The sequence below is a fragment of the Podarcis cretensis genome, assembly GCF_951804945.1.
Source record: "Podarcis cretensis genome assembly, chromosome: 10".
Lineage (NCBI taxonomy): Eukaryota > Metazoa > Chordata > Lepidosauria > Squamata > Lacertidae > Podarcis > Podarcis cretensis.
The window spans coordinates 74448920-74463882 of NC_137179.1; the positions used below are offsets into that span (position 1 = coordinate 74448920).

Consider the following 14963-nt stretch of genomic DNA (forward strand, 5'->3'; position numbering starts at 1 on the left):
AGGGTGTATTAGAGGATTCTTCTGGAGAATAATTGCAAATTAGCATTTGCTTTTTTGTGTGTGCTAAAGATTTATTAGATGAACTTTAACACCCCACTGAAAGCAAAATTCCCATTGCCTTTGTTGCCTTAAAGACCTAAAGCAAGCCTTCTGCTATTAGTCAATCTAGCAAGTGAGATTATTTGAAAGAAGGAAAGGACGGTGTAGCTACACATTCACACATTCTAAGTTAGATGGAAGAGTCATAGACACAGCAGCAATATAAGAATCAAGAGGTGGAAAGACACCTTGGCAGCCTAATTTCTTGTTAGTGAAAATGAGGCTGGCAAAGTCCCAGGCACCTCAATATTTCAATATTTGCTGCAAGAATAAAACACTTCCCTCCCCCTAGAAAATATCATTTCATGGGTATCAATGCAGTTCAACAGTAATTTTTAAAAATACCCCAGTGACAAAAAATTGGGATATTTAATATTTTGCAATGTTTACATTATCTGCTAATATTAGTATATGTAAAAAGCTGTACGCAATAATTCCAATATTCAGCTTCCTTTGGTCATTTTCTTAAAAATGAGCATAGTGCTCTTTAAACACATCTAGTCCACACACAACCCATGTGACACATACAAAGCGAAAGGGTTGTAGTAATAATTGCAGCCAACAACAGTATAAGTTATTGATTGGCATATTAGGCAGCCAACTCATGATTGTCAAATTTAACTCCCATTAAAATGTTAACTATATTTTATAAAAAGTTAACTGCACTTTAACTACAGTGGTTTATGCTTCCTATGCTTCAAGCTACAAGTGGCACTTAAAATAGGTTGATGGGAGAAATCTACGAAGGTGACACTGACACCCAGCTCCAAACGTATTACTGTACATCTTTTGGCTATTCTGCCTCTTATTCACGGAAGAGGGCTTCCGTGAATAACTGCCACAGTAAATGATAATTTCCACTAAGTAAAGCATGTGGGAAAGTTATGAAACACACATGTGTTCAACAATTTACCATTCATTAAAGGCTATTTTAAAGTATCTGAAATAGAACTTTGATACCCATGACATGCGGTGGGTGATCCAATATTTCACTGATGGGAAGGTATCTTAACAGTTATACTGTTAAGTACACAATGAATCACTTAGTCCTAAGCACATCTACTATGATGTAAGTCTTACTGAACTCAGATATTTCTACCATTAGTATGTTTAGGCCACTGCATTTTATGCTGAACATTCCAAACATTTAGCTTGTATTGGGAACAGTAAAATAATACCACCCTCTCAAGCTGATTGCTAAAAGGAAGATTCCTTAAAGACATTGTGTTCTATACTTTATACCTGAGCAAATGGTGTGTAAAATTCTCCCAATTTCAGAACAGAATGTTTTTAATTTGATTTATTTAGTCTGAATGGATCCTGAAAATAGAAAGCAACAAGGTATGCCTCATACTCATTTTCAGATTGGCTTTTAAAAATAACATTAAATAGGGATGGTATTTTTTTAAAAAAGAAAAGAAAAAACAGAAGCACACCTAGACATAAGGCTCAATGAAATTCAAATAATTCCATCCTCAGTTCATGAAACATACCACACAATCATCACTGCTTGGACAAAACATTCACATTAATGCTCTAAACGAAAAGGGATTCTTTTCATTTTAAAACCATGAGACAATACAAAATATTTTGGGACATAACACCCATCTGAAATGTGTAAAAGAACACATTCCATCTCATTTTAAAACCTCTTTTTTAACAAAAGGCAATGCTGTGCTTGTTTTCTGCTAGAACAATTTATAAATAGTTACATATGCAGTATCTCCAAGTTCAGCTTGCATATCATTCTAGAAATCTGACAAGTTCATACTGAATAGTGTTGCCTATATATATGTTCTGTTGTGTATATGGTAAAAATGCCAGTAATTGTTTGTTAGTTTGTTTTTTAAATCATACTAGATGATGAATTGCCATTGGGAGACCAAGTACAACAATTTTAATCAATAGGTGTTGATAAAATATTTACTTATTTAAAATGCATTTTAATACATGCATGTAACCATGAAACAAGCATATTAACGAACATTTACTGGTAGAAAATTTATAAGGCAAAAGATTAACAACAAAAAGTAGGTATTTCTAAACAGCTGATTGTTATTAAATATATATTCCTGAAAATTCAGAAGGTTTTTCCCCCTCCCCTAAATGCTGTACTTGTAAATTGTATATCATTTTGAAAGAATGAACAAATGAAAGACCCTCCCAAATACGACGATGAAAAGGTCCAGGGATTGTTTTGCTTTTAGTTGCAATTATTATTTGGAACCAGCTCATCAAAAGATTTTGATTTGTTGGCCTCTGCTTTCTAGTTTAACTACATCTGCATTTAATTCTTTACTTGGCAACGTCCTGGATTTGATTTGTCTTTGTTTCCTTCCTGTACTAGAAGAGGGGATTTCTAGTTATTATTATAAACAATCTAACACATCTTCAAGCAGCACCTGTAACTTCCCTTTCCCTTTTTTTAAATAGGCATCTTTCAGCTTTCCTGCTGGTTTATTCCCCAGCCAAAACCTCATTTCTCTGCCTTGAAACAAAGGAATATTCTTGCAGGATACTTTGGAAATGAAACAGCCTGTGTTGTGGACAGAATCCATAAGGTCTACAGTACTTCTTTCCGTTCAAAGAAGCAACTGTCTTAAGAGATGTAACAAGCCAATTTGTTTCTTCTGTTCAGCTCCCTCTCTTGAGCAGCTTATCTTTTTTGCATCTCTGGTCCTTGCTCCCATTTTTCTTTCCTCTAACCATAAATGCAGCGGCCAAGTAATCAGCCTGCACAGTGCAAGTCCCATTAAAGTTTTAGGCATTCAACAGCAGATGACAGGATACATCTGTGGTAAACCCAAACACTAACCCTCCCACTAAACCAAACAAAAGCAGGGATGGAAAATTATGGCAATTTTTTTTCAGGCTGGGCAGTTTTGCTTTGGGGGGATGCTTTTGCTTCAGAATGGCAAAGAGCCAGCTCAAGGAAATGTGATGGTAATGATGGTGGAATCCACCAGCTTGAGCAAGGCTTCATTTAACCATTCTAAAAAGGTGAGATTCCTAGCCCAGCTCTCTCCCTTAACTTTCTCCTTCTAGCCATGAGCCCAGCCCCTTTTGAGCTTACACTCAGGGAGAGGAAGCACAGAGAGATCTGAACCTCACTGAACCAGCTAGCTAATTGGTGAACTGCACTTAGAACAATCCCTGTAAAGTCCTCCTTCCACACCAACTGAACCAGCACAGTACACTTTCTATTTTCCAAGAATGCAGGCTGCTAGCATAGCTCTCTCTCTCTCTCTCTGTGTGTCCCCGTGTGTTTTACCTCTGCATAAAATGTGTTACAGTGAGTCATTCACACTAAGATGCTTAATGATGGTGGCTGCCTAGATTTAAGAACTCAAGTGTTTCTGAGGCAACACAGATCAGTCACCTCAATTCTTAGTTTAACTCTCCCTGGCAAAAAAATCAGACATTGGCCTATTTATTTATTTTCTGCCTTCCTTTCTTGATGTGAACCTCTTGCCCTGCTCTGGGCAAGTTTTCTGCTAATCACTGCCTGCTGCTTTCAAGATGCTATCCTGCACTCATGCAAGGCAGCAAACGGAAAGCAGACCATAATTAGCAGCACTCGCCGATGCATCGCCTAACGAGATCATCGCTAAATCTGAGCACACCCAGCCACCTCGCATGGCATGTCAGAACAGGGGGGAAAGGGAGAGGGCGAGAGGAACCCACCAACTGCTCTGGTTTCGCACATGCGTGGATGCTTGCAAAGCCCCCCACACACGCGCAAAAGCAACCCTGGAACTGTCACAACATTCATGTCACACCCGGGAAGCACTAAGCTTACGATGCGCCTTAGAAAACTTAAACGTTGCGCCGTGACTTCGGCTTCGGGGCCTTTCAGGAGAATGCATTTCTCTAAGACAACACAGGCACGCTTTGCTTTCAAATGCTTCTTTCTCCTTTTTTTGCCCCAATTCTGCACGAGGTCAAAACAGCCATTCGAGTCCCAGCGGTGGCGAGGAAACTAGAAACTTTCCTCTAAGCCCGTCTATTTGGAGATGCTGCGGCTCCCTCGGCGGCGTCTCCCGGGCAGGGCTGGGCTCCGGCGGGCAGCAGCAGCCGAGGCCCCTCAGCCCAGCCCGGACCCGGCAGCCTACCAGTTGCTGAGGGATCCCGCCTGGCTCCGGATCCCTGGCCCGCCTTGGCTCGCCCCGGCACTCCTGCTCCTGCTCCTGCTGCTGCCGGTTCCCTTCCTCGGGCGAAGTCTCCTCCGCCCGGCCTGACTCGACTTCTCTCTGCCCTGCAAGGGGACGGGGGCGACGGGGGGACCCTGCCGGACTCAGGTGGGACTTACGTGGTGGCCGAAGGGAAGGGCCCGTCGGCGGAGAGGTTGATCACCAAGGACTGCAAAAGGGTCAGGGTGAAAAAGAGCCGCCAGCCAGCAGCCATCTTCCTGATCGAAGATCGATGCCCCCTTGCCCACAAGTGCCGGAGAAAAGGAGGAGGAGAGAAGAAGAAGAAGGAGGTTGAGGATGATGATGAGGATGATGATGATAGTGGGGAAGTTAAAAAAACAAGACTCGGGGCGAGCGCGGGAGGAAGAAGACTAATCAGTCCAGATCTGCCTCTCTCTCCTCTTCTGCGCGAAGCCACAGGCAGCGGCTCCTCGGGGCGGAGAGGCGCAGGGAAGCGGCCGCGCTGGGCGGGTGGAGGCGGGAAGCGGGAGACGCAGCCAGAGGCCGGCGGGCGGGCGAGCGGGCGGGCGGGCGAGGCTCTCGCTACTCGGGCGGCGGCGGCGGCGGCAGCAGCTTCTGCGCGCTGTGATCCGCCGCCATCGGGGCTACTTTTGTAACAGATCCCGGCTCCCTCCCTCCCTCCCTCCCTCGCGCGCGCGCGCCTGGCTCTTTCGGGGTGGGTTTGTGCGCGCGCGCGCGTCTCCTCCCCTGATTTATGCCCCCGATTGCAGGCAGCCGGGGGGGGGAGGAGGAGGAGGAGAGGGCGGCGTCTGGGTTCTCTCCCGCGTCCGCGATCTGGGGGCGGGGGGAGTCCTCCTGCCCGGGAGAGGAGCTTCGCCATACAAGGGAATCAAGGGAAACCCCCCCAGTTCCGGGTCTGGTCTTCCCCGAGGGGCGAGAAGGGCGGGGCGGGGTCTGGTCGAGGCTGCTGCAGCCGGCATGCTAAGGGGCTGCTTCTTGTTGTTGTTCTCGTCGTCATTATGATTGCAGAATATATGCCGCCCTTCGCCCGAAGATCGCAGGGCGCTTCACAATATAAAAATGCAAAAGTTTGGTCCATGCCGAAGTCTGGCTTCCAGGCAGGTAATAGAGGGACTTGCGAGCGCAGGCGCCCTTCGCTTCTGGAGTTGCAATGGGTTGCAAAGGTCTTGATGGCACTGGAGACAAAGCGCGCCCGGGGGGATCTTCCAGCTCCACTGACAGCTCTTGGGCCATAGGTGAGTGCAGGACGGAGCAGCGCCAGCGAGGATCCCAGGGCCAAGTTACGCATCTAAGAAGGGCTCTGACTCCCAAACATGGGCATTTATTTGTTCGATAGCGACAGAATAGCTGTGGGTTGTTGTGTTTCCATCTGCTGGGCGAGGGGGCAAAGTGAACAGATTCTAATTAGAGGAGGGGGAAAAGATGCAGCCAGAAAGACTTTAATCTTATCGTTCAAGAGAGAGGAGGGGGGTGAGTTACAGCCTGCAGAACAGAAGATTTCCCTGAGGGGCGCCACCCTTTTCCAAACACACAGCAAACCTGTACCAAGGAGAACTGCTACAGCTTCTGGCCATTAGTCATTATCAACCCCCAACTCTCTCTCTCTCTCTCTCTCTCTCTCTCTCTCTCTCTCTCTCTCGACTTCTCCAGGGCAACCAGGTAGCTATTCAACATGCACAGAGACAGGGATGCGCACACAGCCCTCCAGCATCACTGTAGCAGCCAAGGAGAAGCTGGTGATGCCCCCATGGTTTTGTCTTGTGCAGTTCAAAGGTGCATGACAGACCCTTGATGTAAGGGCTATGACATTTCATTTCTTTCATTTATTTATTACTTACATTTATTTCATACATTTTTAGTGCCTGGTTGTTGTGATTGGAGTGACATTCCTTTTTCTGACCAGCCCTGGTTATTATCCTGGCAAAGGGTATGTTTGACAGCTGACTGAGTTTGGGTTGGGACTTAAAACCTTTTCAGAGAGAAGCCTGAGAACTCTCATTGCCGGCACAGATTGCTGCCCTCCTGTCCATGGAGCTATTAGCAGGGATAGGCAATGCCCTGCGCTCCAGACACTGCTGGACTCCAACTCCCGACATCCCTGACCATTGGCCATGCTGTCTGGGAGTGATGGGAGTTGGAGCCCAAGAACATCTGTAAGGGACCGCATTGCCTACTCCTGAGCATTACTTATACCAGTGTTTTGCAAACTTGGGTCTCCAGCTGTTGTTGAACTACCACTCCCATCATCCCTGACTACTGGCCCTGCTAGTTAGGAATGTTGGGAGCTGGAGTCCAGCAACAGCTAGGGACCCAAATTTCATAAATGCTGATCTATACTGAGGAGAAGAGCTGTGGACTCATCCTGGCTAAATGCATAGGGAAAGATACTGGAGAAGTTTGTGATGTCACTTTATTGTTCCTGCGGTTACTGTATGTTGATTAGTGCATTGACTCATGGGAGCATTGTTATCGACACTGAGATAGCTGTGTGTCATCATAATGACTAAATACACTATGGGAAGGGCTGTCTTTGTTGCTGTGCTGCCTTTTTTGTATTGCTATACAGTGGTACCTCGGGTTAAGAACTTAATTCGTTCTGGAGGTCCGTTCTTAACCTGAAACTGTTCTTAACTTGAAGCACCACTTTAGCTAATGGGGCCTTCCGCTGGTGCCACGCAGCCGCTGAGTGATTTCTGTTCTCATCCTGAAGCAAAGTTCTTAACCCAAGGTTAGTGGAGTCTGCAACCTGAAGCGTCTGTAACCTGAAGCGTCTGTAACCCGAGGTACCACTGTATTACTGTGCTTCTGAAGAAGCGGAGAATACAAATTAGTTACAGTATACCAGAGTAAGATCCATTCCCGCTATAGGATGGTCTTGCATGTTTATGAAATGATGCTTTGTAAAGATCTAAAAGGTAACAGGCAAAAGGCAGGCCCCGGTGGAATTCTCTCCAGGAATCCTGGTGTTTGGCAAATGAGCAACAAACTGTGAATTCTGTTTTGAAACAAAATCCTTCATGGAGCGCAATCCTATACATGTCTACTCAGGAGCAGATCCAATCAAGTTCAAGGGGCTTACTCCCAGTTAAATGTGTTTGGTTGCTGCTGCCTAAAGATTCAAGCTCTGACTCTAAGCAAGAACTCCAGATCTTTGACTTTGGGGCTTGATTTGACCTTAACTATGTATATCTCATGCTATTTTAAATATGGAGCATGTTTCTCAATGTAAAGATACAAACATCTGGTTCTCCAGAACTTATTAGTGTGCTGCTTCCATTATTCCAGACCACTGGCCATGCCAGCTGGAGCAGAGAGGAGCTGGAGTCCGGCTACATTTTAGAAGCTACAGGTTGCCCATTCCTGCTTTAGAATAACATGGTTACTAACACAAGACTATAAATGCCTACTCAGAAATAAGCCCCATAGAGTTCAATAGGGCTTACACCCAGGTAAATGTGCATAGGATTGCAACCTAAGTCACCTAGTAGTTCATAACAGAAGTGAAGTTTGAATTGGGGATTTGGGGTTTCCATCGCTCCATCTTTTTCCTGTGATGCTACATTACTGGTCCAGCCAGTAAAACTATCAAGTAACTAGTGTTGTGATCTGAAAAGCCAGGACGCCCTAGACTCTGCCAAGTTTCACTCATGATCTGACAAATTCCGTTATGCTCCATCCTGGATCTACCAGGCTCTGTTCCATCTCTGCTCCTCACCTGCCAGGCTCTTGGCTTGGCTCCATCCTCTACTTCAGTCCAGAGGACCAGTATATTTAATCAAAAGTGTGCAACCCCAACATAGAATATATTCAATAACAGGCACTGCACTGGCAGTTATTGGTGCCCAAGAGCTGCTTCAGGGGCAGCTCAGGCCCCCTAGAATCTGCCCCGTGGTGGGGCTGGCCCTGCACTCTGGCCAAAGCCATGAAAACAAAGATTGAACAGTGGGTTTCAGGCTCCGAGTATCAATCCCATAGTACAAGGCAGGCAAGAATAAAAGTGCCTCCCATGATGCCAGCTCCCTGTGTAATCATATTTCATCTTTGTCTCTAATCCATAAAATTTTCATTCTTAAGTGCTTAAAAGCACCACTTATTACAGAGAAGATGCAGCTTTGTGGCCGAGCGTATGTTTTATTATATGCAGCAGGATCAATTCCCCACATCTCCAGTTAAGGGCCCTGTGGAAGCGAGGCAGTGAAATTATTCAGACTCCAAAGAGGCCCTAAACAGACCGTGTTTACAGTGCTGGGCTAGATGGGCCGTTACACTGCCGTTAGAAGATATGGAGTCCAGGATTCCTCAGCCTCGGCCCTCCAGATGTTTTTTTTTATATAAATTTTTTATTAAGGGTTTTTTCTTTGAAATACAAAAAAAAGAAACGACATATGCAAATAACAAGAACAAACATAATAATTAGCATCATGTAATAACCAACTTTTCTTCATCTTTGGACTTCCTCACATCTCCCGCTCCTGCATTCCATATTTAATAAAACTTTAATCAGCAATTTGTCACCTTATTTCCATTCTTATTATACACATTTTCAATAGTTTGTCCCTAACTTTGAATATAAACTAAATCTTAAATACCTAATTTTAACATATTATTTGTTCAAAATTTATTATTCTCATAGAATCCACTCATTCTCATACTCTTTTCGACTAACTTTATGGTGCCCTGTTGTTTTCAAATCCTCTCATCCTTCTTAACATTCATATAGTTTACAGTGCCTTTGTAAATAGTCCTTAAATTTCTTCCAATCCTCCTCCACTGCTTCTTCTCCCAGGTCTCGGATTCTGCCAGTCATTTCTGCCAGCTCCATGTAGTCCATCAGTTGCATCTGCCATTCTTCCAGCGTGGGCAAATCTTGAGTTTTCCAATATTTCGCTACAAGTATCCTTGCTGCTGTTGTTGCATACATAAAAAATGTTCGATCATTCTTTAGCACCCTCTGGCCGACAATGCCCAAAAGGAAGGTCTCTGGTTTCTTGGGGAAGGTATACTTAAATACCTTTTTCAGCTCATTATATATCATTTCCCAGAAGGCCTTAACCTTAGGGCAAGTCCACCAGAGGTGAAAGAACGTTCCTTCAGTTCCCTTACATTTCCAACACTTATTATCTGACAGGTGATATATTTTTGCTAGCTTGACTGGGGTCATGTACCACCTATATATCATTTTCATAATATTTTCTTTCAAGGCATTACATGCCGTAAACTTCATACCGGTGGTCCATAACTTTTCCCAGTCAGCAAACATGATATTATACCCAATGTCCTGTGCCCACTTTATCATAGCTGATTTAACCGTTTCATCCTGTGTATTCCACCTCAGCAGCAAGTTATACATTCTTGAAAGTAATTTAGTCTTAGGTTCTAACAGTTCTGTTTCCAATTTCGATTTTTCCACCTGGAATCCTAACTTTTTATCCAGTTTAAAAGCCTCTTTAATCTGAGCATAATGTAGCCAATCTCGCACTTTATCTTTTAGTTTCTCCATACTCTGCAATCTCCAGTTGTCTCCATCTCTTTCTAATATTTCCCAATACTTTGGCCATTTGACCTCCATATTGGGTCTTTTCACTGCTTTAGCTTCCATAGGTGATAACCACCTCGGGGTCTTATTTTCTAATAAGTCTTTATATTTTGTCCAGACATTGAACACTGCTTTCCTTACAATATGGTTCTTCAAATTCTTGTGAATCTTAACCTTGTCATACCACAAATATGCATGCCATCCAAAAGCATTGTTAAATCCTTCCAAATCTAAAACATCAGTGTTTTCAAGAAGCAGCCAATCTTTCAGCCAGCAAAAAGCTGCTGATTCATAGTACAACCTTAAGTCTGGCAGGGCAAACCCCCCTCTTTCTTTAGCATCAGTTAGTATTTTAAACTTAATTCTGGGCTTTTTGCCCTGCCAGACAAATTTAGAGATATCTCTTTGCCACTTCCGGAAACACTCCATTTTGTCCACAATCTGTAAAGTCTGAAAAAAAAAAAGCATCCTTGGCAATACATTCATTTTTATAGCAGCAATTCGGCCCAACAAGGAAAGTTTCAGTCTTGACCAACTTTCTAAGTCCCTCTTGATTTCTGACCAACACTTTTCATAATTGTCTTTAAATAAACTCAGATTCTTTGCTGTTATGTTCACCCCTAGGTATTTTACTTTTTTAACCACATTTAACTCTGTCTCTTTCTGAAACCTCTCTGACTCTGAAGTTGTCAAATTTTTTTCCAGTACCTTAGTTTTTTGTTTATTTAGTTTAAATCCCGCTACCCGACCAAAGTCTTGAATCAATTGTAATACCCTTTTTGTACTAGATTCTGGCTCCTATAAAGTCAAAACTAGGTCATCTGCAAATGCTTTAAGTTTGTACTGTTTCGCTCCGACCTAGATTCCTTCCACCAACCGGTCCCCTCTGATCATATTAAGGAGCACCTCCAGGACCGAGATGAATAACAGAGGGGAAATAGGGCAACCTTGTCGTGTTCCTTTTTCAATTTTAAACTCTTCTGTCACCACATTGTTAACTATCAATTTGGCCCTTTGTTCTGAATAGATTGCATCTATCCCATTTTCAAATCCCCGTCCCACTCCCATCCCTTCCAAATTTTTCTTCATAAACTTCCAAGAAATGTTATCAAAGGCCTTCTCCGCATCTATAAATATTAACACTGCTCTTGTGTTAATATTTGTTTGCAGAAGTTCCAAAATGTCAATAATATTCCTTGTGTTGGCAAACAAATGTCTTCCTGGGAGAAAGCCTGCCTGATCTTTATGGATCACCTCACTTAAAACCTTTTTAAATCTATTTGCTAAAATGTCTGCAAAAATTTTGTAATCCACATTGAGAAGGGAAATGGGGCGGTAATTCTTAAGTTGTGTCTTTTCCAATTCTGATTTGGGTATCAATGTGATGAAAGCTTCTTTCCACGTTTCCGGTGCTTTTTTCCCCTCCATAATCTCATTGCAAACCTCCACTAGTGGGTGTATCAAGTGATCTTTCAATGTCTTATAATATTTGGAGGTAAGTCCATCAGGCCCTGGGGATTTGCCCAGTTGCATGTTCTGAATAGCAACTTCAATCTCTTGTGGTGTTATTTTACAGTTCAGGATTGATCTGTTTTCTTGAGACAACCTTGGTAATCCGTTCTTTGTCAAAAATTGTTTTATCTCCGCCTCATTTTGCGGCTCTTGGGTATATAATTGTTAAAATATCTCTGGAAAGACTTCCTAATATCCACGGGATTCTGAATATTTCTTCCTTCAATCTCTAGATTAGTGATCGTATTTAATTTTTGTCTCTTTTTCAACTGCCATGCTAGCAGTTTCCCACATTTATTTGCCGAGTCAAATGATCTTTGTTTCATCAACTTAACTTTCCACTCCACTTCCTGATTTATCAATTTGGAGTATTGTGCTTGGTGAAATTTAATTTCTTTCAAAATCTCCTTTGACTTCGGTTTCAGTCTTAACTTCTTCTCACAATCTTTGATTTTCTCCAAGATCTTATCTTTTTTCTCATTTTGAGCTCTTTTCTTTGCAGCATTCTGTTGTATCAGAAACCCCCTCATGACCGCCTTACTTGCATCCCAGATGATTCTTTTTTCCACCGTAGTGTTCAAGTTTATCTCAAAATAGTCCTTCAAAGCTTTTTGGGCCTTTTTGGTAATCTCGGCCCTCCAGATGTTTTTGGCCCACAACTCCCCTGATCCCTAGCTAGCAGGACCAGTGGTCAGGGATGATGGGAATTGTAGTCTCAAAACATCTGGAGGGCCGAGGTTGAGGAAGCCTGATATAGTTTGTAACCACAGTTAACATCCTGTTTCATAGAACTGGATATGAGCAAGTTTGGGAGGCAGCTTCCTATAAAAGATATAAAGAAGACCATGCACCTAATAAAATAAATGGGATTTGTTCATTCTGTTTATTCATTTTATTTAAAAATTTGTATACTGCAGTATATCTGTTTAAATATCCATTTACCGTAAATATACTAATATATGTTATAATATATCAATAAACTTTAAAAGCAAGTTAACATAAAATTCACAATTCAGTGACATGCAAAATATTGAGATAAAATACGAACTTATTTTCATTAATATAATTTTGCTATTATAGTTTTTCTTGTTTCTTTGTTTTCTTTCATTTTGAGTTTGAATGGGATGTGCTTAAATGATGTCTTTCACATTTTGTTTGTTCTGTTTCACTTTTAAAAAGACCATCCTTCACCATTTACATATGTAAATAGCCTTTCTACATTTTCCCCTTCGCTTGGTAAGTTCAAGATTAGTGTCAGTCCTAATGTAAATATGAGCACTGATCCAAATATTCTGGAATGTCTATTGCACTGTGCCTTGCATTGAATCCTGTATGAGGTTTGGCAAAAATGTCAAGTTTTGCTCTCAAAATTTGATTGGTGGTGGTGGGGATAAATATCACATCTTACCAGTTTTAGGGAAACTACTTCAAACATTTACTGTATTTGTCAGAGTCAATATAGGACATTGCATTTGTCATACAATTCATTGATTTTTTTTAAAATAAAAAAAACGGATACTGTTAAAAATTCAGATTAAGGGTATAGATTAGAATTTTTGCAAGTGTGTTTGAGAAGTGCATTCCCCTGCATTAGTTTCAGCTCTAATTGAAGTGTAATTTTCTAGATATTGTATGTGAAATAATTGTATGGAACTCCTTTTAAATAAACATAAGTCATAAACTACACTTAATTTATAGCTACTCATATAACCAATATTTATATGGTTGTGCTTACTGCCATATTTCCTTGCACTGACAACACAAGCAGTGTCACCCCAAAGTGTCAAACTTTCACAAAAGGTATCATAAGTCTAATCATAATCTGGTTAGCATGGCTATATGAATAGGCACTTAACTACTAACTTACAGAAGCTACAGCTCAAGAGATGGGACAGCTCCCAGGTCATCATCCCCCCCCCCCCAACACACCGTGTTTTAAATTGTAGCATGTAGGCTGATAAAATGATAGCTTTCATTTTTCTCAACATTAATTATATGCCACACAGGAGTCCATACTTGAAGGCATTGCTACAAAAACACTTGCAGTTAGAGCCTGCCTGATACCTCTCATTACAGGGAATTTTAAATTGCTTATAACTCCGCTCCACTTAAAATGCATCTTTGAAAGGTAACCCTTGAGAATATATGGATGCTATTTTGTATCCTCTGTAATTCTATCTGATTACCATCAGCATTAGAGCCTTGCCTCTTCTATACTTTCTTCTTCAAATGAAATATCTGGGTTTTCTCCAGTTGATATTTGCTTATCATTTCCATTCCAATTTATTAAATGAGCTTGATTCTTCTCTGTTCTCCCCAAGACATCTGTGCAAGTTGCATTCTCTTTCATTTTATTGTGCAGGATGTGTAGCTGTTCAGAACAGACTTGTTTCAATGTGGAAAATGATTTTGTATTTTGTGTTATCATTGCTTCTGAAATGCATAGTCTGCCCTGCAGTGGCCCCTCTGCATTCCTAAAATAATATGGTGTCCCAATATGGTGTTCTTTTGCAATGATCAATATAAATAATAAAATGTAGAAGTAAAAATAAAAACACATTGAATGATTTCTTTCTTTTCAGGAACAGTGCAATCCTGTGGATACCACTCCAAAAAGGATTTTATTTTAGAATGACACCATGCTCCTATCCATCATTTCCCCTTAGAATATGAAAATATATCATTCTTCTCTCTCCTAAATAATCGGGCCTTCTTTTCTTGAACCAATGGCAAGTTTTCAGGGGGACTGAAAGCAATATATAGATTGCTATATATCATATATATATAGGTAAAGGTAAAGGGACCCCTGACCATTAGGTCCAGTCGTGGCTGACTCTGGGGTTGCAGCGCTCATCTCACTTTACTGGCCGAGGGAGCCTGCGTTTGTCCGCAGACGGCTTCTGGGTCATGTGGTCAGCATGAACTTTTTTGTTTGTTCGTTTGTTTACTGTATTTATTTATTTATTTAAATTATTACTGCCCGTGGTTTATAACACAATAAAACTTTATTTTTGGTTTCATATTCAAATAAATAATAAACTATTGAGTGAAGAAAACCTTAGCTTGCAGCATCTAAAATTTTAGCTTAGTTTAGCTTGTTCTATGTTAGCTTAGCTTGCACTATAGGTTTTGGCTACCATTAAAAAAAAAACCCCTTATCATTCTAAGACCTGCTTTTCAATCTAGCCATTTCCCAAAAGTTTACAGGCTACGTGAAGACAATTGGCCTCTTACAGGTAAGAGTGGGTGTGACCATGCAAAGAACCGTCTGGGATGCAAGCAAGGCGGTTATGAGGGGGTTTCTGATACAACAGAACACTATAAGGAAAAAAGCACAGAATGAGAAAAAAGATAAGATTTTGGAGAAAATTAAAGAAGATGAGAAGAAATCTAAACCAAAATCAAAGGAGATTCTAAGAGAAATTAAACTTTATCAAGCGCAATATGCCAAACTGATAAATCAGGAAGTGGAATGGAAAATTAAGCTAATGAAACAGAGATCCTTTGAATCAGCAAACAAATGTGGAAAGCTGCTAGCATGGCAGCTGAAAAAGAGACAAAAATTGAATACGGTAACAAATTTAGAAATTGAAGGAAGAAATATTCAGAACCCAGTAGAAATTAGAAAGTGCTTCCAGAGATAT

General features: G+C 41.5%; 1 protein-coding gene across 5 annotated transcripts in view; it reads right to left on the bottom strand.

Moving 5' to 3' along the window:
• CACNA2D1 (calcium voltage-gated channel auxiliary subunit alpha2delta 1) overlaps nt 1–4908 on the bottom strand; it is a 404289-nt gene extending 399381 nt beyond the window's left edge. For 2 of the 5 annotated variants that reach the window (XM_079993561.1, XM_079993559.1), the window contains exon 1: nt 4409–4908. In XM_079993561.1, coding sequence (XP_079849687.1) covers nt 4409–4503 — 95 coding nt within the window. In that variant the 5' untranslated portion in view covers nt 4504–4908. The remainder of the gene's footprint in view (nt 1–4408) is intronic. The other 3 variants (XM_079993562.1, XM_079993560.1, XM_079993563.1) reach the window with 2 other exon arrangements.
• Between the last annotated feature and the right edge of the window lie 10055 nt (nt 4909–14963).